Below are 17,160 nucleotides of genomic sequence, written 5' to 3'. Positions count from 1 at the left end.
GACAATGATTTGATTTGATGTCATGCCCATCTACTCCATGTCGCTACAGATGCTCTACTGCTGGTGCTTCCCCGATTGGCAAAAGGAATTGATACAGCCACGCCCCTTTTGTCTCAGACCACACCCCTCTCTGGCTTTCAAGGTATCTGCTACTTCCTCTGCTTGGTGTCCTGGGTATGCGAGTCGAATAATGGAAACTTTTGCTCTATGAGGGAGAATTTTTATGCCCGATCCCATTCATTTTGCATAGCGCATCACTCTCTAGAATATCTATCCAGACAGCTGACCACTTAGGTGACGAGTTAGGGGACTGGGCAATGAAACTTGTGGTTATCAAGACCACAGTCGAGGGGGTATTCGGCATTAAAATGCCCAGCACCATATTCGACCAAGGTTCTAGTTCTGTATTATCTGAGCGAAGCTATGACGGGGGTGTGGTCTGAGAAAAAGGGGATGTGGAAGCATCAGTCTCCTAGGAAAACATTATCAAGGCATGCATTTCATAATACACTAGTGTTGGTCTTGAAATGCTTGCAACAAAGCACTACCCAAAACCATAACAATAGGTGCCGCTGTCGTAAAACAAAAATCAAGTCCTACTACGTCGAAGCATTCTCAGACATAGTCACAGACCCATTCCCATTCCCATTCCCATTCCCAGCCCCAGTCTCCATCTCCAACATCCACATCCCACCACAAGGACAAGTTCGCAAAAGACTCGACTTAACAAGCATCTTGAAATAAGGCAATGATCTGGGCAAGGTCGTATCCCCCGTAACCTCACAGCACCGCACACACCGCCGTCTCCTCTGCGGCGCAATCACCCTCCCACACCGTCCAACGCTCTCCAGACGAAGCGGGATCTTCTTCATGATGTCCACATCCCGCTGTCTCCGGTACGCCACTGTGCGGGTATCAGCGCCAAATCCAAGCCAGCTGTAGTCATTCAGGAGGATATCCTTGCGGTTGATTTCCGCTTTCAGGGCGGGCACTGTGTGACGCAGGAGTGTTGCGACGGCGCTGACGAGGACGGGTGGAATTCGTGCGTTCACGAGTAGTTCTTTTTCAGGTCCTGGTCTTTCTGCGTCGCCGAAGCCGGCGCCTTGGTAGGCGTGTTTTACGGCGGAGTCGACGCCTGCGAGGAATTTCTCGTAGACGTCGATTCGCACTGGTGAGGATTCGAGTGTTTTGCAGATCTCTATATAGTAAATTTTTGAGTCGCCCGATAGTGTGGCTGGGTTTGTGGTTGCAAAGCCGGCGTGCACGCCTCGGAGGCCGCGGCAGATGAAGCGGAGGAAGGCGCGGGACATGCTGGAGAGGAGAGTAAGGAGGGGGATGGAGGTCGTAGATTTGACTGTTTCGAATGTGAGTTGGTGAGCGAGGATATGAAAAAGAATAGATTACGTACGCTTCTGGGTGAAAGCCTCTTGGTCGTTGAAGACGCTTTCGAATTCGTCAGCTAAGTCGAATACTTCACTGAGGACCCAATGGGAGAAATCAAGGGTCCATTTTGCGTTGCCCAGGATCATGCGTAGAATTTCTGAACTCAATATTAGAATATGGCTCTAATGATAATAATTCCCGTAGAGTAATACTCACCAGGGTCATGGGCTTCATGGGGTGATCCCTTGTTGCTTTGGAAGAAGAATGCAAAGAGGACCGCGGCATGACGAAGCTGGATGACGGCCCAGGGTACCAAGGCTGGAATACTGCGACGCTTCAGTCTTCCATTGTAGCCCAAGGCGGCCTGTAAGCTCAAGCACTTGGTGATGTACGGGTGGGTCATGAGTTTCTCTTGGTCCGTAGTGAAGTTGCAGTTGACTGGCAATGCACGGAAGACTTCAGTAATGAATGTTGCTTGATTCTCTGCTACCGCGGTTAGAGGTATTTCCTGGAATATGAATGGTCATGTGTGGGAAATCACCAGAAGAGAGCTGCCTCAGAGCGACCATGAGAATATCATCGGTGTTCAGGTCTGCTCCACATCCACGGCTAAAGGCGAGTGTCAAAGCCGCAACTGCCGAAGAGAACTTGTCTATTATTTCCATATTAGCCCGGTTTGCTATGACGGTGATGATAGGCGTAGATCGTACTCTCGTCATATAAGCCTTGTGCCGCTCCAAATGAGTGCTCCATCAACCTCAATTGAGTCTGACCCTCGGAGTCCAGCGACACCGCAGCGCAAGAGTTTGGAGAGAAACAAATAGCAACACCTAAAGAAGTTAGCGAAAACCTCATTAGTGCTTGGGACGAGGGTAAATACCTGGTGTTTCCATTGGGTATTGATACCCGGCTTGAGACAGACAAGTTACGGTGCTGCCATCGTCCATGCCGTTGAAGAGGGTCATTCCCCTTGTGTCATAGAAAGAGATCGAGCTGTCATCGTGCGTAATAGCAATGGCTGTACCATGCTCAATCAAATCCACTGAAATGATATGCCGATGACAGTGGATATCTTCCAGTCGGCGGAGCTCCATTTTCGACTAGACGATATGTCAAATGATATCCATATTTTCATATGAAGCAGATATAACATACCTTAGCCTGAACATTGTTCTTTTTCGACGCGACCTCGTCAAATTTGGGGTGCAAAGCCTGGTTTCCAGACTCCAAGTGCCACCGCGCAATCACGCTCGGCGGACCTTGCTGGTCTGCGTATTCAGGGGTCGCATGGAGAGGCTTAGAAAAGACCGCCAAGATCCACGGACTCGAGGTAGATCCCTGAGGACCGTCCACTTGGCCAGGCATGACGTCCAATCGGGTCAAAGAGTAGATGGTGTTGGGAAATGGTAATGATTGGGCCACTTGCTCATCAGGCCCCCGGTTCACATTGAAGACCGGGCTGGGCATATCGATTTTGCAGTGGAGAATGCGGAAGGAGGGAATGGGGAATTGATTGGGGTGTTTGGCCTGGGTCGGATCCCATTGCGGCGGATTCCAGTTGATCTGTACTCGATACAAGCAAATCTTCTGACAGACTGAATAGGTAGCGATCAGGATCCCAGCTATTGTTCAAAATGTTAGTTATTGATAGCAGCAACGGAGCATGGATCTCAAAAAACTTACCTTGGGTTGCCACCATCGAAGCATGGGTCAATAGTCGATCTGAATAGCCGGTGTTCTTCAGCTCGGCCGGGAGTTCTGCCCACTTGCTGTCCGGGTTTTGATAGATGAGTCGAATCTGGCCCGCTCGGGTCACACAGATCAGAGTCCCCTTGTTGGCCGGGTGGAAGGGGCCAATTGGGCGCCGACGGAATGGTGAATATGTCCATCGACCACTGACCTTGGTGGCCTGGTGAAAGGCATGGACCTAGAAAAGGGTGGTTAGGGGATGCACGGAAAACGTCGTTGACGCTAAATTGGGACATACTGAGCGGGATGTGTTGAGCCACATCATGCCGACAATCTGGTTGCTGTCGTCACTAGAATCAAAGGACGCCTGTCGCTGCCCGGTGATACTGTTCAGAGCCATCGAGATGGAATAGATGGAGACTCGACCGAGACAGTCGACGACGGCCAGTTCCGACCCGGTCTCGTTACAGGAGAGATGAACGAGTTGGTTGCCATTATGCGCCTCTGTGACAGGCGGCAGCGGATATTCATCGCTCAATCCCCATTTGCCGTCTGAGGGACGGCATTGGAGATGGCGGACACTGACCCGAGTGCCGTCCGGGGAGATGTATGCGACACATCCCAGGCGGGACCAGGAGATTTTTCTAGAGAATGTCAGTTCAGTTCAACCCGGGCAGTCCATGTTCGGCGTCGCTCCACTCTGGTTGGCCCTAGTCGAGCGACGGGGGTCACGTACTGGCGACAGCCCAAGAGGCGCATTTCATCCAGGCACTGGGCCAGGCCTTTGGTGGCCGGCGCAGGAGACAGGCCCAACTCCAAGGAGTTGGGCTCGCCGAAGAGGTCGTCGACATTAATGCCCTCCTCCATCATCAATGGCATGCCGGGGATGCACAGCCGGGAGATCAGTTGATGGCGGACTCAGCCCCGCATGGCTCTCGAATGTCCGATCGACGGAGTAACGGCGGTGTTGATATGGCTGGGCCCGGGGAGACGGGGGGATCCGCCGGAGACCACCAGTACCTTACCTGTGTTATCCCCCGGGATTATCAAGCACTCGGGAACAGAACCGGAAGGCGGAGTCTGTCTGAGCGCTGTCGTTATGTCTGTCGTCCGTTTTGAGCTTCGGACCGTCCAATTGTTTGCGTCTCCCACGCGCTGCAGACCTGCCCCCATTGTGCAATTCTTTGTTCGTCGTGCTGACTCATCCGCAACAGAGTGCGCACGTGATACGTAGCCCTGCCAACCGCCGCCCGCCAATAACACGCAGGTATTTCCCCCACATCCCACCTCGCCAATCAGACCCGCCGGCATCGAAGTGTCCGAACAGTCGAGCAGCAACAACACAGAAAACAGTCCAGCCGGCAAAACGCGCAACATCAGGATCAGATCTCCGCGATTTTGAGTGTAATTCGTAGATTGTAATGGTCAAATTGGCGCATTTCCGCGCCATTCTACATCATTAAACCCGTAGCCATTCATCCAGGCTCCCATCTGCTGTCCCGAAGCCCCTCGACGTTACTTCGCATCCCAAACACGCGCATCATCGAGTTGTCCTCCCACAGTCCCGCGCATACCTTATACCACCCCGTCTTTGCTCTTTTTCCCCTCGCAACAACCGCATTCCTCGTCCCGCAACTCGCAACCACTCCCTCCGTGGGTCATAAACACGCCCTGCCGCCCGTCCTTTTTTTTCTCGGGATATCAAAGCCTCTCTCCCTAACTCTGCTGCGATTCCGCTGACCTCATCGTTTGCAACTCTGCAACTCCTCCCTTTCCATCTCCCATCTTTCCACCCCTACCGGTTCAATTCACCCTTCTACCTGTCTCATCCGGTCGGAGGAGTTAATTCTTTTCTTCTATGGTTTTTCCGGTCGCCCCATCTCCGGTCTGTGAGCTCTTTCAAGGCGAATAGACCCCTCCCGACTGCCAACGCAGTCTGCGACCTCATCGGCCCCTGGCTGGTCTCATCCTTCCTACCTCCTTTTTGTACCCGACCACCACCCACTATCCCATCACCCAAACTCCACCATCACCATGTATTCAGACATATCCGACGTCTCCGACGTCTCTGATCTGAGTTCTGTTCCTTCATCAAGAATGTCTACTCCGGAGCCGGCGACCCGGTACCTGACGCCGTCCTCGCAAGATCCGGAGGATTTGGTCCAAACGCGGGAGGACTGGCCGCCCGCAAAGAAGCGCCGGCGCAACCCTTTGCCCAAAGAACGCACCACGCAGCACTTGTCGCTCGCGCGTTCCTCCTACGAACAAAAAGACCAGGTCCGGTTGCTGGTGGAAACGCTCCGCCACCAAAAAGACATTGTGGTGGTCGCAGGTGCGGGCATCTCCACCGCAGCGGGTAGTAAGTTTTTCATGTGCCGCCTTTCCCACTTGGGGCATCTCCAACTGACCTCATGCAGTCCCGGACTTTCGTTCCACAGATGGCCTGTTCAAGTCCCTGCAGAAGAAGCACAACCTCAAGGCGTCCGGCAAGCTTCTGTTCGATGCTGCGGTCTACCAGGATGACGCACTGACCGCCCCCTTCCACGAATTGGTGCGGTCGCTCAAGCTCGAGTCCGCCAATTGCAAACCCACCAAATTCCACCAGATGCTCGCGCGCCTCGGCAAGGAAGATCGATTGAAGCGACTCTACACCCAGAACATCGATGGCCTCGAAACCTCCATGCCGCCCTTGCAGACCGAAATCCCCCTAAACGTGAAGGGTCGTTGGCCCGTCACCATCCAGCTGCACGGCAGCATCACCAAGATGGTCTGCCAAAAATGCCGCCATACCACCGAGCTGGATCCCACAATGTTCACCACGGCCGAGCCCTCCGACTGCTCATGGTGCAGCGACAATGACACCGCGCGCCAGAGTGCAGGTTTCCGCAGTCACGGCGTCGGCCGCTTGCGACCGCGCATCGTCCTGTATAACGAGCACAACCCGGACGAGGAGGCTATCACATCCGTCATGAACGCCGATGTGAAATCCCGTCCGCGCGTCCTGGTTGTCGCCGGTACCAGTCTGAAGATCCCTGGAGTCCGTCGCCTCGTAAAGAGTCTCTGCGCCGTAATCCGTAGTCGGAAAGACGGTGTGACCATGTTCATCAACAACGAGCCCCCGGTCGGCAAGGAATTTGAGAACTGTTTCGATCTAATCGTCGAGGGATCCACCGAACAAGTCGCCGACATGGTCCACCTGAAGCAATGGGACGACGAGGAGAAATATCCGATGCAACTCCTGCCCGACCCGACATTCGGAAAGCCCAGCCCCAGCCCCGTCTCTGTCGTGATCAACACTCCCTCGAAGAAGCGCGCACACAGCGAGACCGAGACCGGCCTCTTGACACCCTCGTCGAGTCAAGACGAACAGTCCGAGCCAAAATTCAAGGCTACGAAATCGACGAAAACGGGCAAGCGTGCGCAAGCCAATCCCGCCAGTCGTGGTCCGAAGATCGAGGACCTGCTCACCAAGGGCACCAAGGCCAAGGCCGCGCCTGCCAAAGCGGTACCAGCCAAGACTACCGCGTCGAAACCCACGACGACAAGGGGTCGCAAGCCTGCTACGACGACAGCGAAGAAGCCCCGCGGCAAAGCAGCAACTGCTCCGAAGAACGCCTCGATCACTGCATTCGGAAGTTCGACCAAGTCAAAACCTGCCCCGACAGCAGCAGCAAAGATGTCAGCGGACAAAATCCCGCTCGGCGACGCGCGCAATGCCAGCGCCATGTTCCCCAATCTTGTCAAAGATGCCAACGCGAAGCTTGGTGCGACAAACATCGAGTGCGCCGTGCCTGTTCCCGAGGTTGTCTCCTAACGACATCTTTCACGATTTCCACCTCGTATCTTTCTTCCTTGATGAAACTTCACTTCTCTTCTCGTCATATCATGATGCATGGTCCAGATGGCGCCGGTTTATTTTTTATTCTTGTATGATTCCCATGTGGTTCATGGCTTCTCTTCTTCATGGTCCGCTGTCCTTGAACTTCTGGATATTCTTTTTCTATCTGAGCTTCGATGGTTCAGCGTTTTCGATGCATCCGTCCTTGTGGAAGATACCAACGTTAGACTACGGTTTCGTTGCATGGGTGGCGTTGGCGTTTGAGAGCCTTGGGAGGCTTACTTATGGTGTTTATTTTCCTGTATCGATATTTTGAAGCTGATGTTTCTCTGACGATGCCGTGCATGGTTAGATTACTAGTAGTCTATCACCACTGTATCAGTGGTATATGATTAATTCGACTTATCTAGCATCCTTATGTTGAGCATATGTGTCGTAAACCTTGATGGGTATATATTTGTCGTATCATGTTGGTGCAATATTGACCTTCATACCCATCGACGTGATGATGCAGCATCGAGGATCAAAAATACCGTGAAAGGATCATAAAATATGTGATATGGACTACGGGAATTGACCTTGTCAAGAACAGAATAAAGCGCATGAACCATTCATCATTATTTTGTATGTTACAGCAAAACCAAACAGATCACGGAAGCCAATATCTTCCAATGTCCTAGCCCAATCCCATATTGTCCCGCAACTGACTAGCCGGCCCATCATCGTCCTCCGAGTCCTCAGCATCAGGATCCATAGGCCGACGCGACTCATCCAGGTCCTCAACGCGATCAATATCCTCGTCCTTTTCCCGCTCATCCGCCTCGGGTTCCTCTTCTTCCTCCTCCTCTTCCTCTTCCTCCTCCGCTTCATCCTCAACTTCCTCCTCCTGCGTCTCATCCCCATCAGCCTCGCCCTCATCCGCAGGCGCACCAGTAGAGTCTCTCTTCACGCGCTTTGCAGGGTTATCCACCATCTCGACGTCATCGTCCTCATCGCGAACGACCGAATCATCTGCGCCGTCACCAGTCGCAGGGGCAGAACCATTCACGTCAGATTTCTTGGACTTGCGCTTGCCAGCCTTGATTTCCGTGTGGGCTTCGAGTTCCGCTTCGATGCGGGTGCGGAAGGAGTCGAATTCGAGTTCTGTGAGTGCGGCAAAGACGTCGGCTGGTGCGACGGTTCGTTTTAGGGTTGATTCGTTGGCACTGGGCGTAATGTGAGCATACTCTTGCGGGCAGTAGATTCGTCAGAGAAAGAAAGGCATGTAGACGTACTGTGATGAAAGGTATGAGACGAAGACAGTCGCTGCCTTTTGGATAGCCAGCAGAGCATCCTTCTGGATTGTAGTGTTGGGAGGAAGAACGGCTTTGGCGAGTCTAAGCGTTAAAGAGCGGGGGAGCAGGTAGTCCTGAATCATAGGTGTGTTCATCAGTCTTGTCCTTCTGTCGTTTCCTCTTCCCTTTCGAATTGGCTGGGCTGGTTGGTTGCGAGTGCGGAAGGAAGCAATCTTACCTCTACGCTGACGCCCGCCTCGGCCCGCGCCTTCAGCTGCTGCTCTGTCGCAGTGATGGGCTTGTCGAATTGTGTCTGAGCCTGCGGCGACAGTTGGAGCGATTCGTCCGGGTCTGCGGGCGTCACGGAAGACGTGGACTTTCGCGGTGGCATTTTGAGATCCCCTTGGTTCGGCCGTGGTTGATTGGTTGAGAAGGGAGCCGGAGGTTGCTCGTGGATGGACACGGTGGTAGGAAAGGAATACCAATGTGATGTCCTGTGGCTGAGACTGTGGTGCGATGTGGTCGATGCTGGGAGTGTCGTTGGTAGTGGCGAAGGAGAACCGCGAAATCCGCGACGCGGTGGGTGTGGTGGGGACGGCTGTATACACCGCATACTCAGCCAGCTACGACATTACCCCCGACATATCAGGCCAATCTCACGAATGCACTTCACTGCAGAAGGCATTCGAATAAAACTTATTATACTGAAGCTTAAATATTGAATACAACTATTATCCTTCTACTCAATCGATGCATCTTTCATCGCATATTCCAATAACTCAAGCCACATGCTCTGCGTCTTGCATCTCGGAAACCACCGCCAGCGCCTGGGTATAGCCCTCTGTCCACCTGTGATCTGGCCCATATTTTCTTTTTGGCCGTCTCAAATGCCATAGTCAGAAATTTCATGGCTTTTTCCCAGTGCTCTTGTCTTGTATAGATTTGTGCCAGACGCCACAGGCTTCCATCATCCAGTTGAATAGGGCCGCCCTCTTCGGAGGCGGAGGTCCCGTTATGTATATCAAGAAGTTGGGACGCAATTTCTTCTACATCCGTCTTGCGACCTTGCAAATCATAGATCTCTGCGAGGCGAGTCCTCATGTCCAGCACTTCAGGGTGATCTTCTCCAAGACGACGCGTCAATGCCAGTAGAAACTCACCCTGGACTTCTTCAGCTTCTTGCAAATGCTCCAGATGCATGCATATGAACACCAATGATTTAGTGCCGTCAATTGTTTTGTCATGCTCTATTCCAAAGAGACCACGTGCAAGATTGAGATACTGTTTACTGAGATCTTTCGCTTTTGCCCATTCGCATTGCTTCTCGTATGTTTCCACAAGCAGCTTCATGACAAAAAAAGTGAAAGAGTTGTTGTGACCGAAAGCCCTTGTACACTTTTCTAGGGCATCAAGACCAAGTATTTCTGCCTTTTCGAACCGAAATTGCGTCAAATATACTTTCATCAGATCCGTTTCCGATTCAACAATAAACGGGTCATTGTCTGGAAGAGTTTTCTCGCGAATTTCCAGTGCTCTTAAATACAGCTCTTTGGCTTGTTCTGGCTCAGACTGATTCATGAGCAAGGTCGCAAATGTCTCCATTGAAATTGTCGTTTCGAGGTGCTCTTCCCCGAGCTTTGCGACACGAGTGTCCAAACCCGTCTCCAAGAGCAGACTTGCTTCGTGAAAGTGACCGAATGTCGGATAGATCTGACCCAAAATTTGCTTTGCTTGCAATGTTGCCTCATTATCGGCCCCAAATACCTCCGTATAGCCGTCAATGGCATTCTTTATAAGACTCACTCCCTCATCAAAGTGGACCTTGTTATTGCTGCAGGATGACATGCCCACGGCGAGTTGCAAAAATAATGTAAACTTATGAGAAATTCCAAAAGTGGCTTCACAGAAATTCAAGTGCTTCTCGCAACATTCGGTTGGATTCATGAGTTTTTCCCGCCATCCTGCTCATGAAAGGTATGTGTTGTGAATCACCGTAACCCAATCATCAAACGAATCCTCTGTTTCAGGGGGCTGGGTCAAGGCAGATCGTGCATGGGGCAAAAGGGGCTGATATTGCTCCCAGCTTTCATTTTGCCGTAAAGAATGGCCAGCGAGGCGTGTGGTAAATTGGGATTTCCATTTCCCTAGTTCTCCAAGAATATTCAACCAGCTTTTTGTTGCTAGCTGCACAAGCGCATGCATCACGAGCGTCTTCCCATCTGAACCCAGAGAAACAAACAGAAAGTCTCTCAGGACCTGGATGTCATCTTCAAACTCATCACTTTCGACTGAATCCGTTTCATCTTTGTCCATCGAGGGCGCACGCAGCAGAGTTTCAGGAATACTTTGTCTGTCATAAAAGCTCACCAGAGAAAGCAGATCTGCAGCCGAGGGCTTCATCCGCCGAATATGCTCAAAAGACATCTGCCAAGTATCCATGATCCGATTTGAAGTCTCGGGGTCAAGCAGTGGATTATTCGGCTCGTTTTCCAGTAGTTTCATTCTTTTGCGGTTATTTCGGTCAAAGTCCTCGAGGTATTGCGCAATGGAACTCCTTCGACCTCTGTTGTTGAGATAAGCTACTGCTTGCGCAATAGCAAGAGGTATATATTCCAGCTTCTCGACTAAGCGCAAGGCGTCTTCTTGTACCGCTGAGGCCTGAAGCTTCTTCTCTACCATGGCCAAAGCATGAGGGTTTTCCATCGGTTCGACGAGAATGATATCCCTCTCATAAACGAGCTTCAGGACAACGTCCCTATTCCGCGTTGTGATTATCGTCGAGCCATTCCGAAGCGAAGGCAGCAATGACAAATATGACTAGGCGGGTGTATTTGGGCTATCCGTTGAAGTATCTGCAGGCGACGGTACAGGCTAATTGAGAAAATATTCGTCCAGGTTGTCAATCATAAGAATCCATCCACCCTTTCTCTCATCTTGAAGCCAGTCACGAACTAGTTGGAATATATTTGCCTGCGGACCGTGGCGCCCAGGGATCTTGAGCCTATCTGCTAAGGCCTTGTAGCTCATTTCGAATCGCCCGTCATTGCTCGCGTGGATCCAGAAGATCCATGTCTTTGGCTCGATTTCTTGGATTCGATATGAGTATTCGACGGAGTAACTGGCTTTTCCCGACTCCACCCAGACCGACTAGTGCTACACGCGGTGATTGAGATGCTTTCTCGTGGATCTGGGATAACAAGGTACCTCGATCGATGAATTCTGGGTCCCGGTTGAATGGGACGGTGGAAAGAGGCTCTGGGAGAGTCTCGGGTCGTTCTGAGAAGAGATATCAGCTTCACTCCTCTGATTTCATGGATTTTTGGAATGATGTAGCGTACGCGGGGCCGGATGGAAGTGAGCATTGACTGTGCCATGGTTGATCCCAACTTGAATACCATTTTGCAGATCTGAGAATGATATTGCGTTAGCTTTCGCCGCAGGGTCCATAACTGGAGGCTCCTAGTAGTCGGATCTAGGGATCCTGGGCGGAGAATACGTAGAAAAGGAAGAGCTGGCGATGAAAGTTGATTCAGGTCAGCATCGGGTCACAATTTGGACCTCACGCTAGCATCTGTGACACAAGCTAGAAGGTAAGGTACATGCAGGGATTACGATGGGTCATCTGTCTATAGAGGGTACTCTAGGGTATTACTGCACAAAGATACTCGATATAATCAACCTCGGAGAACAGAAATAGTAGGTATGCTTATTTAAACTCGCTGTCTCTGGATTGAGAACTAGAAACATGTAAACGCCCACTTTTTGGTATCCAAATCCAAAACAAGAACCGATGACTTCATAACGGTGAATTCAACAGAGGCTTTACTCAGCCATCGCATCATCATCATCACCCTCGCCATTGCCCCAGAGACCCTCGATCTTGAATTCCTTCGCCCACTCCGTAACAACCTGGGTAGTATCAACTCCAGATCCGGGGGCGGTGGTCGCGGCATCGGCGGCAGCAATGACAGGCAGAGCAGGGGCGTTGGCCCAACCCTGGATGCGACCATCTCTCCAGTCGTTGATGACGGTCATGGCGGCGCTCTCGATGTTGGGGATACCGCCCTTTCCAAGACGACCGCGCTTACGGGCAACCTGGATCAAGAAGTCGGTGGTCTTGTCGCCGTTGGTGGGGAAGAGGGTTTGGATGCCGTAGACTTCGAGCATCTTGGAGATCAAGTTCTCCGAGGATGATAGACGCTTGATCAGAAGGTTGACTGCGGGGATGGGGTCCTCGATCTGCTTGGGCGGGATGGCGTTCAGCAGGACCAGGCGGGCCTGCTCGTTCTCCTTGGATTTCTTGCCGGTCTTGCCATTGGCGCTAGGGAAGACGATACCGGGCGAGTCGATCAGCTTCAGCTTGTTGTCGAGCTTGACGGAGCGCATGTTGGTAGTGACACCGGCCTCAGCGCCGGTCGGGCAGGCGTTGCTGGAACCCTTGTTGAGACGGGCAGTCAGGGCGTTGATGACGGACGACTTGCCGACGTTAGGGTAACCGATGACACCGACGGAGATGGAGCGTTGCAAGTTCTTGCTGTGGGCGTAGGACTTGAGAGCACGGAACAGGGTCTCGGAAGTACCCTTGACAGTCAATTGCTTGTGGTCGAAGCTGTGGGCGTTGCCGCTGCCGTTCGAGGCCTTGAGCGGGAGGGTAGGGAAGTATCGTCGCAGGTGCACCAGCCAGGCCTTGAGAACGGGAGGAGGAACGAGATCAATCTTATTGAGAATGAGGATCAAGCGCTTAGAGCCACCGTCGGCAGCCATAATCTCACGCTCGACCTCCTTCGAGCGAGTGCCTTCGGGGTCACGGGCGTCGAGCACGTACAGCACCACATCGGCAGCGTCAGTAACAGACTTGAAGACCTTGTCAAATTGGCGCCGTGAGCTCTCCTTCACGGGGTTCTGTGCGTCGACCAGAGCAGGCGCAGCGTCGAACGAGACACCGCCCTCCTCATCGTCCTCATCCATCTCATCGTCGTCGTCGTCCTCTTCCATCTCATCCTCGTCTTCGTTCTCCTCGTCGTATTCCGTAGCACGGGCCCGCGCAGAGGCGAGAAGTGCTGCCATGGGGTTTGAGTCATCACCACCACCCACCATCTCGTCGTCCAGCATATCATCGTCATCCAGATCAATATCCGCGGCCGCTTGCTCGCCACCCTGGGCTTTCTTGGCCTCGATCTTGCGGGCCCGAGCCTCTTCGCGAATGCGCTGTTGCTCCTCGGCCTTCAAGCGCTTCTTCTCCTCGATGTCATGGAGCAGCTTGTCCTTGAAGGGGAATAGGCTGGGAATGCCGGGGTCCTTCTTGAGCTTAGACCGCCATTCGGGGTTCTAGAGAAAAAGTTGTGAGAATTTGTCCGGCACAGTTTGAAAAACGTTTGATATCACAGGAATTGGTCGAGCATACCTTCTTAGCAAGCTTCTTCTGCTTCCTCTGCTTCGCAACAGAAGCCTTTTCGATTTTGTGCCGCAAGCGAACGGGAACCCGCTTGGAGCTTTTTCCAAATCCTGCTGCATATTAGAACAAGACTCGAAAATTGGCAGTCCAGAACGGAACGATTAAAGTGCCTACCTGACTTGGTGACCATCTTATCCGTAAACCTGGAACTGGCCGAGACGAAAAGAAGCACCGATTCGCAGACTGCAGTCTCGCCGAACCCGCACTCTCGAAAAAGTTGAGCGCCAAGATTTAGATAAGCGGATTAAATGTTTCGCCGATCACCGGGCCGGGGAGCGGGTCCTCTACGCAATTCGGCAGGCGAGCCGACGAGCCCATCGCGACATCCGTACAACCTCTGACATTTCTTTGCCTCTGTTCTTTCCTGTTTCATAGACTTTGCATTGCAATAAGACGGCCTGACGATTTTCTTTGCGACTTCTTCTTTGCTTCGCTCTTTTCTTTATTTCAAGTTGAACACATTGTCAGCCATCTCCCGCATCACCCTCCCCCGCCATGTCCACTACCGCAACACAATCTTTCTCTGCGCCCACGGAGACCGTCACCTTTGATGGTATTCTCTCTGACTTTGATGGAACAATTGTCGACTCGACTAATGGTATGTAAGCCTTGGGATCGCCTAGTGGCCTGTGGTGAAATTGGAAGCTGATTATATATTTCTGCTCAGCCATTGTCAAGCACTGGCACAAGTAGGTTGCCCAAGATTGCGAAAGGACCTTCCCCTATATTTGTTTCCTGACATTTGCATCATTCAGGATTGGTGCCGAGCTAGGTGTCGACCCGGAGGTGATCCTGGCCACCTCTCACGGCCGCCGAAGCATCGACACAATGGCCCTCTATGACAAGAACAAGGCCAATTGGGAGTGTACGTTACTTTCTTTTAAATATTTTGAGCTCTCTCCGCTTCTTTACGATCCGCATGCTTTTATACACTATTGACGCAAGATATAATCTAACAATCCACTCAACTAGACGTCAACTACATCGAAGGCCGCATCCCGAAAGAATACGGCTCGGACGCGAAAGAAATCCCCGGCGGCCGCGACATGCTCAGCGCCCTCGAGACCTCCGGCGCAAAATGGGGCGTTGTCACATCCGGCACCCGCGCCCTAATCGATGGCTGGCTCGAAGTCCTCGGCCTCACACACCCCGACAAGCTCGTCGTCGCCGAAGATGTCGAGCTCGGCAAGCCTGATCCCCGCTGCTACCTACTCGGCGCGAAGCGCATTGGGCTCGAAGACTCGAAGTCGATCGTTGTGCTGGAGGACGCACCCTCGGGAATCAAGGCAGGCAAGGCTGCGGGATACAAGGTGCTTGCGCTCGCGACGACGCATGCGCTCGAGAAGTTGCGCGAAGCTGGCGCTGATTGGATTGTGGAGGATTTGCGCAGTGTCTCGGTGAAGGGGGTTGTGGATGGGAAGGTTCAGATTGAGATTTGCAATGCGTTGCAATAGGCTTGCCCACTCTCAGTTGTTGTGTTTTGCTCTCCATCTGGGCTGGACCAGCTTGGAGCGTGTACTGTACCATTGCTACGACCTGCATGGTTTTACAAGGTCTGGTTTGGGTATGGTTGGGACCAAGCTGCAGGGGTCAGGGATGGGGCTAGATTTTATTTGAGGTCGGGTTGCACGGCATAGACAGGGTTGCGAGGAACTGAGATAAACGTGCGCACAGGTTGTACAATCCGCGGCTTTTTTAGACTTGAGGGTTTATTGGTGAATGAAGTGCCGCTGTACTTTTGCCTTGCGTTGTGGGTGGTACCTTTACTATACCCTAAGGCACCTTACCTAGATAGAGTACTACCTGAGATGGTCTCCATATGACGAACCAGCAGATATCAATGACACCTTGGTGGACGAGATCGTCATTTCGTGAAATGGAACGCAGCAATGCACATTACAAAGATCAAAGCGCCCTCCCGAACCGGGATTTCAGTTTCATATGCTTGTTCTGGGGTCGCACGATGATGACCTCGAGGGATCGCCGAATACTCTTGATTTTGAATTGCCAAGCTTCCCATTCCAAATCTCGATCTATACAGATGGCCTTATAGATCGGGATTGGCGATAGAGCTAGAGCCATGACCAGCGCCGGGATTAAGGTACGGGAGCTATTTCTGCTCCAGGCAGGAGACTCAATATAACTCTCTGCAGGCGTAATAATAAGACCCTGACAAGGATGCAAGCGTAAAAGCGGTCCCGTGAGGCTCCAGTCCGGTTTTCTGTTTACATGTACATATAGTGAGGCGTTCATCTACGGTTCATCCTATAGGACGCCCATAACCACTGCCATGGGCGTGTGGCGTGACCCTGTTTTATTCAAGGCCGTGAGTAGTGAGCGTCCGATCCCGGCTCATCCTTGCAGGGACCGAGCCGGGCCCGACGACGAAAACTGGCTGTCATAGCCGGTCGTTGACTCATTTACCTGGGAGGGGGTCGGGTCTGGTCTTGGCCATGCTGCAAGACCCATGTTGACGCGGAGACTGGGAAGACCCCTGTCACGACCTGCGAACTGCTGTTCATGCACGTTTGACCACCGGCGACACCGGCGACACCGGCGACCGAATCGCATGACCTAATGATCCCGAATGGATTCCCCGAGTTTAGATCCTGACTGTCCACCGAGGTTCTTATCGGGTCCTACAGTCTTACATGCGTGGCGAGAATCAAATTTCTGCGTTGCGCGAGATGAGAATGCCTCAGATCCCGACGCTGCAGGAAGCTGCAGACCGGCCAGGAAGACGCTCACGAGGAAGTTTATGCCCTGGCAACAAAGAGCTTCCGATGTGCGTGATTGGTGCGTCGGAAACCGTAATTCATATGGTACAATTCGGTACTTTTGGTACGTTTTACGACAGTTCTGGCCAACAGGGCGTGCGGAGCCTTGGGGCGCGAAATGGAGCCCGCCCATAGGATGACCGGATTACTGGCACGCAGACGAAGCTTGGAGCTTTCGCCAATCGTCTGCTGAGGTAGAGCTTCGGATGCGATGGTATGCAAGGGGGACGGATGAGATGAAGGAGGATGGGAGGAGGAGCCGGGTTGCACCTGCGCACGGGTCCGACAATGCTTCGCCAACACAGGCTCCTGAATATCGCAATCAAGTTGGACCAAGGAAATGGGTAAACTGAAAGTGAGATACCATTCTACAATTTTCTTCTTTCCTGTCCGTGTAAGTGTTGAGGGCAGTGATCTGCCCAGGGTGTGCGTCTCAACGGAGGCTCCCATCTCGCCCCAACGGTATGCGTGATGGCGACTGTGGCTGATGCAGCTTCATCACGTACATCAGAGTTCAGGATTCTGTCTGTTCGAGGGCTCGTTGCTTTTGCGAGAATTCCGATCTGGCCCACAGCATCGGGACGGCTCTGTATCGAACGGCAGTGTTGAACGATCCCTGCCGGTAGCTCTCGAGACCTTCCTCTTTGTATGTACGGCGTAGTAGATCAGATCACCCGGTTGCATGCGAGCCACTGGAAGTGAAGTCCCCCGCAGGACTGGCCCACTTCCTTGACAAATACTGTC

At 52.4% G+C, this 17,160-nt stretch overlaps 6 protein-coding genes across 6 annotated transcripts; 2 read left to right on the top strand and 4 right to left on the bottom strand.

Moving 5' to 3' along the window:
• Positions 1 to 599: 599 nt before the first annotated feature.
• On the bottom strand, positions 600 to 3,951 carry N7532_005863 (mediator of RNA polymerase II transcription subunit 16; the record flags this gene model as incomplete). Its single annotated transcript, XM_056618357.1, has 10 exons — positions 600 to 1,354; positions 1,409 to 1,540; positions 1,600 to 1,866; positions 1,925 to 2,035; positions 2,094 to 2,213; positions 2,264 to 2,483; positions 2,539 to 3,005; positions 3,067 to 3,310; positions 3,371 to 3,716; positions 3,809 to 3,951. 10 exons carry the CDS (start codon positions 3,949 to 3,951, stop codon positions 600 to 602), a joined length of 2,805 nt encoding a protein of 934 aa, XP_056474516.1.
• Positions 3,952 to 5,169: 1,218 nt separating this feature from the next.
• Positions 5,170 to 6,886, top strand: N7532_005862 (putative SIR2 family histone deacetylase (Hst4); the record flags this gene model as incomplete). Its single annotated transcript, XM_056618356.1, has 2 exons — positions 5,170 to 5,431; positions 5,490 to 6,886. 2 exons carry the CDS (start codon positions 5,170 to 5,172, stop codon positions 6,884 to 6,886), a joined length of 1,659 nt encoding a protein of 552 aa, XP_056474515.1.
• Positions 6,887 to 7,586: 700 nt separating this feature from the next.
• cbfA (uncharacterized protein) lies at positions 7,587 to 8,575 on the bottom strand (the record flags this gene model as incomplete). Its single annotated transcript, XM_056618355.1, has 3 exons — positions 7,587 to 8,115; positions 8,185 to 8,318; positions 8,423 to 8,575. The coding sequence occupies 3 exons, from the start codon at positions 8,573 to 8,575 to the stop codon at positions 7,587 to 7,589; spliced, it is 816 nt and encodes a 271-aa protein (XP_056474514.1).
• A 368-nt stretch (positions 8,576 to 8,943) lies between these two features.
• N7532_005860 (tetratricopeptide repeat protein) lies at positions 8,944 to 10,029 on the bottom strand (the record flags this gene model as incomplete). Its single annotated transcript, XM_056618354.1, has 1 exon — positions 8,944 to 10,029. The coding sequence occupies one exon, from the start codon at positions 10,027 to 10,029 to the stop codon at positions 8,944 to 8,946; it is 1,086 nt and encodes a 361-aa protein (XP_056474513.1).
• Positions 10,030 to 12,006: 1,977 nt separating this feature from the next.
• N7532_005859 (GNL3/Grn1 family GTP-binding protein) lies at positions 12,007 to 13,769 on the bottom strand (the record flags this gene model as incomplete). The annotated part of the gene is made up of 3 exons (XM_056618353.1): positions 12,007 to 13,512; positions 13,589 to 13,689; positions 13,754 to 13,769. 3 exons carry the CDS (start codon positions 13,767 to 13,769, stop codon positions 12,007 to 12,009), a joined length of 1,623 nt encoding a protein of 540 aa, XP_056474512.1.
• Positions 13,770 to 14,134: 365 nt separating this feature from the next.
• N7532_005858 (HAD family hydrolase) lies at positions 14,135 to 15,093 on the top strand (the record flags this gene model as incomplete). The annotated part of the gene is made up of 4 exons (XM_056618352.1): positions 14,135 to 14,237; positions 14,307 to 14,328; positions 14,395 to 14,504; positions 14,612 to 15,093. The coding sequence occupies 4 exons, from the start codon at positions 14,135 to 14,137 to the stop codon at positions 15,091 to 15,093; spliced, it is 717 nt and encodes a 238-aa protein (XP_056474511.1).
• Between the last annotated feature and the right edge of the window lie 2,067 nt (positions 15,094 to 17,160).

This window comes from Penicillium argentinense (assembly GCF_028826775.1).
Source record: "Penicillium argentinense strain IBT 30761 chromosome Unknown utg000005l_segment0_segment0, whole genome shotgun sequence".
Classification (NCBI taxonomy): Eukaryota; Fungi; Ascomycota; class Eurotiomycetes; order Eurotiales; family Aspergillaceae; genus Penicillium; species Penicillium argentinense.
This window is presented reverse-complemented; position numbering and strand designations above follow the sequence as displayed.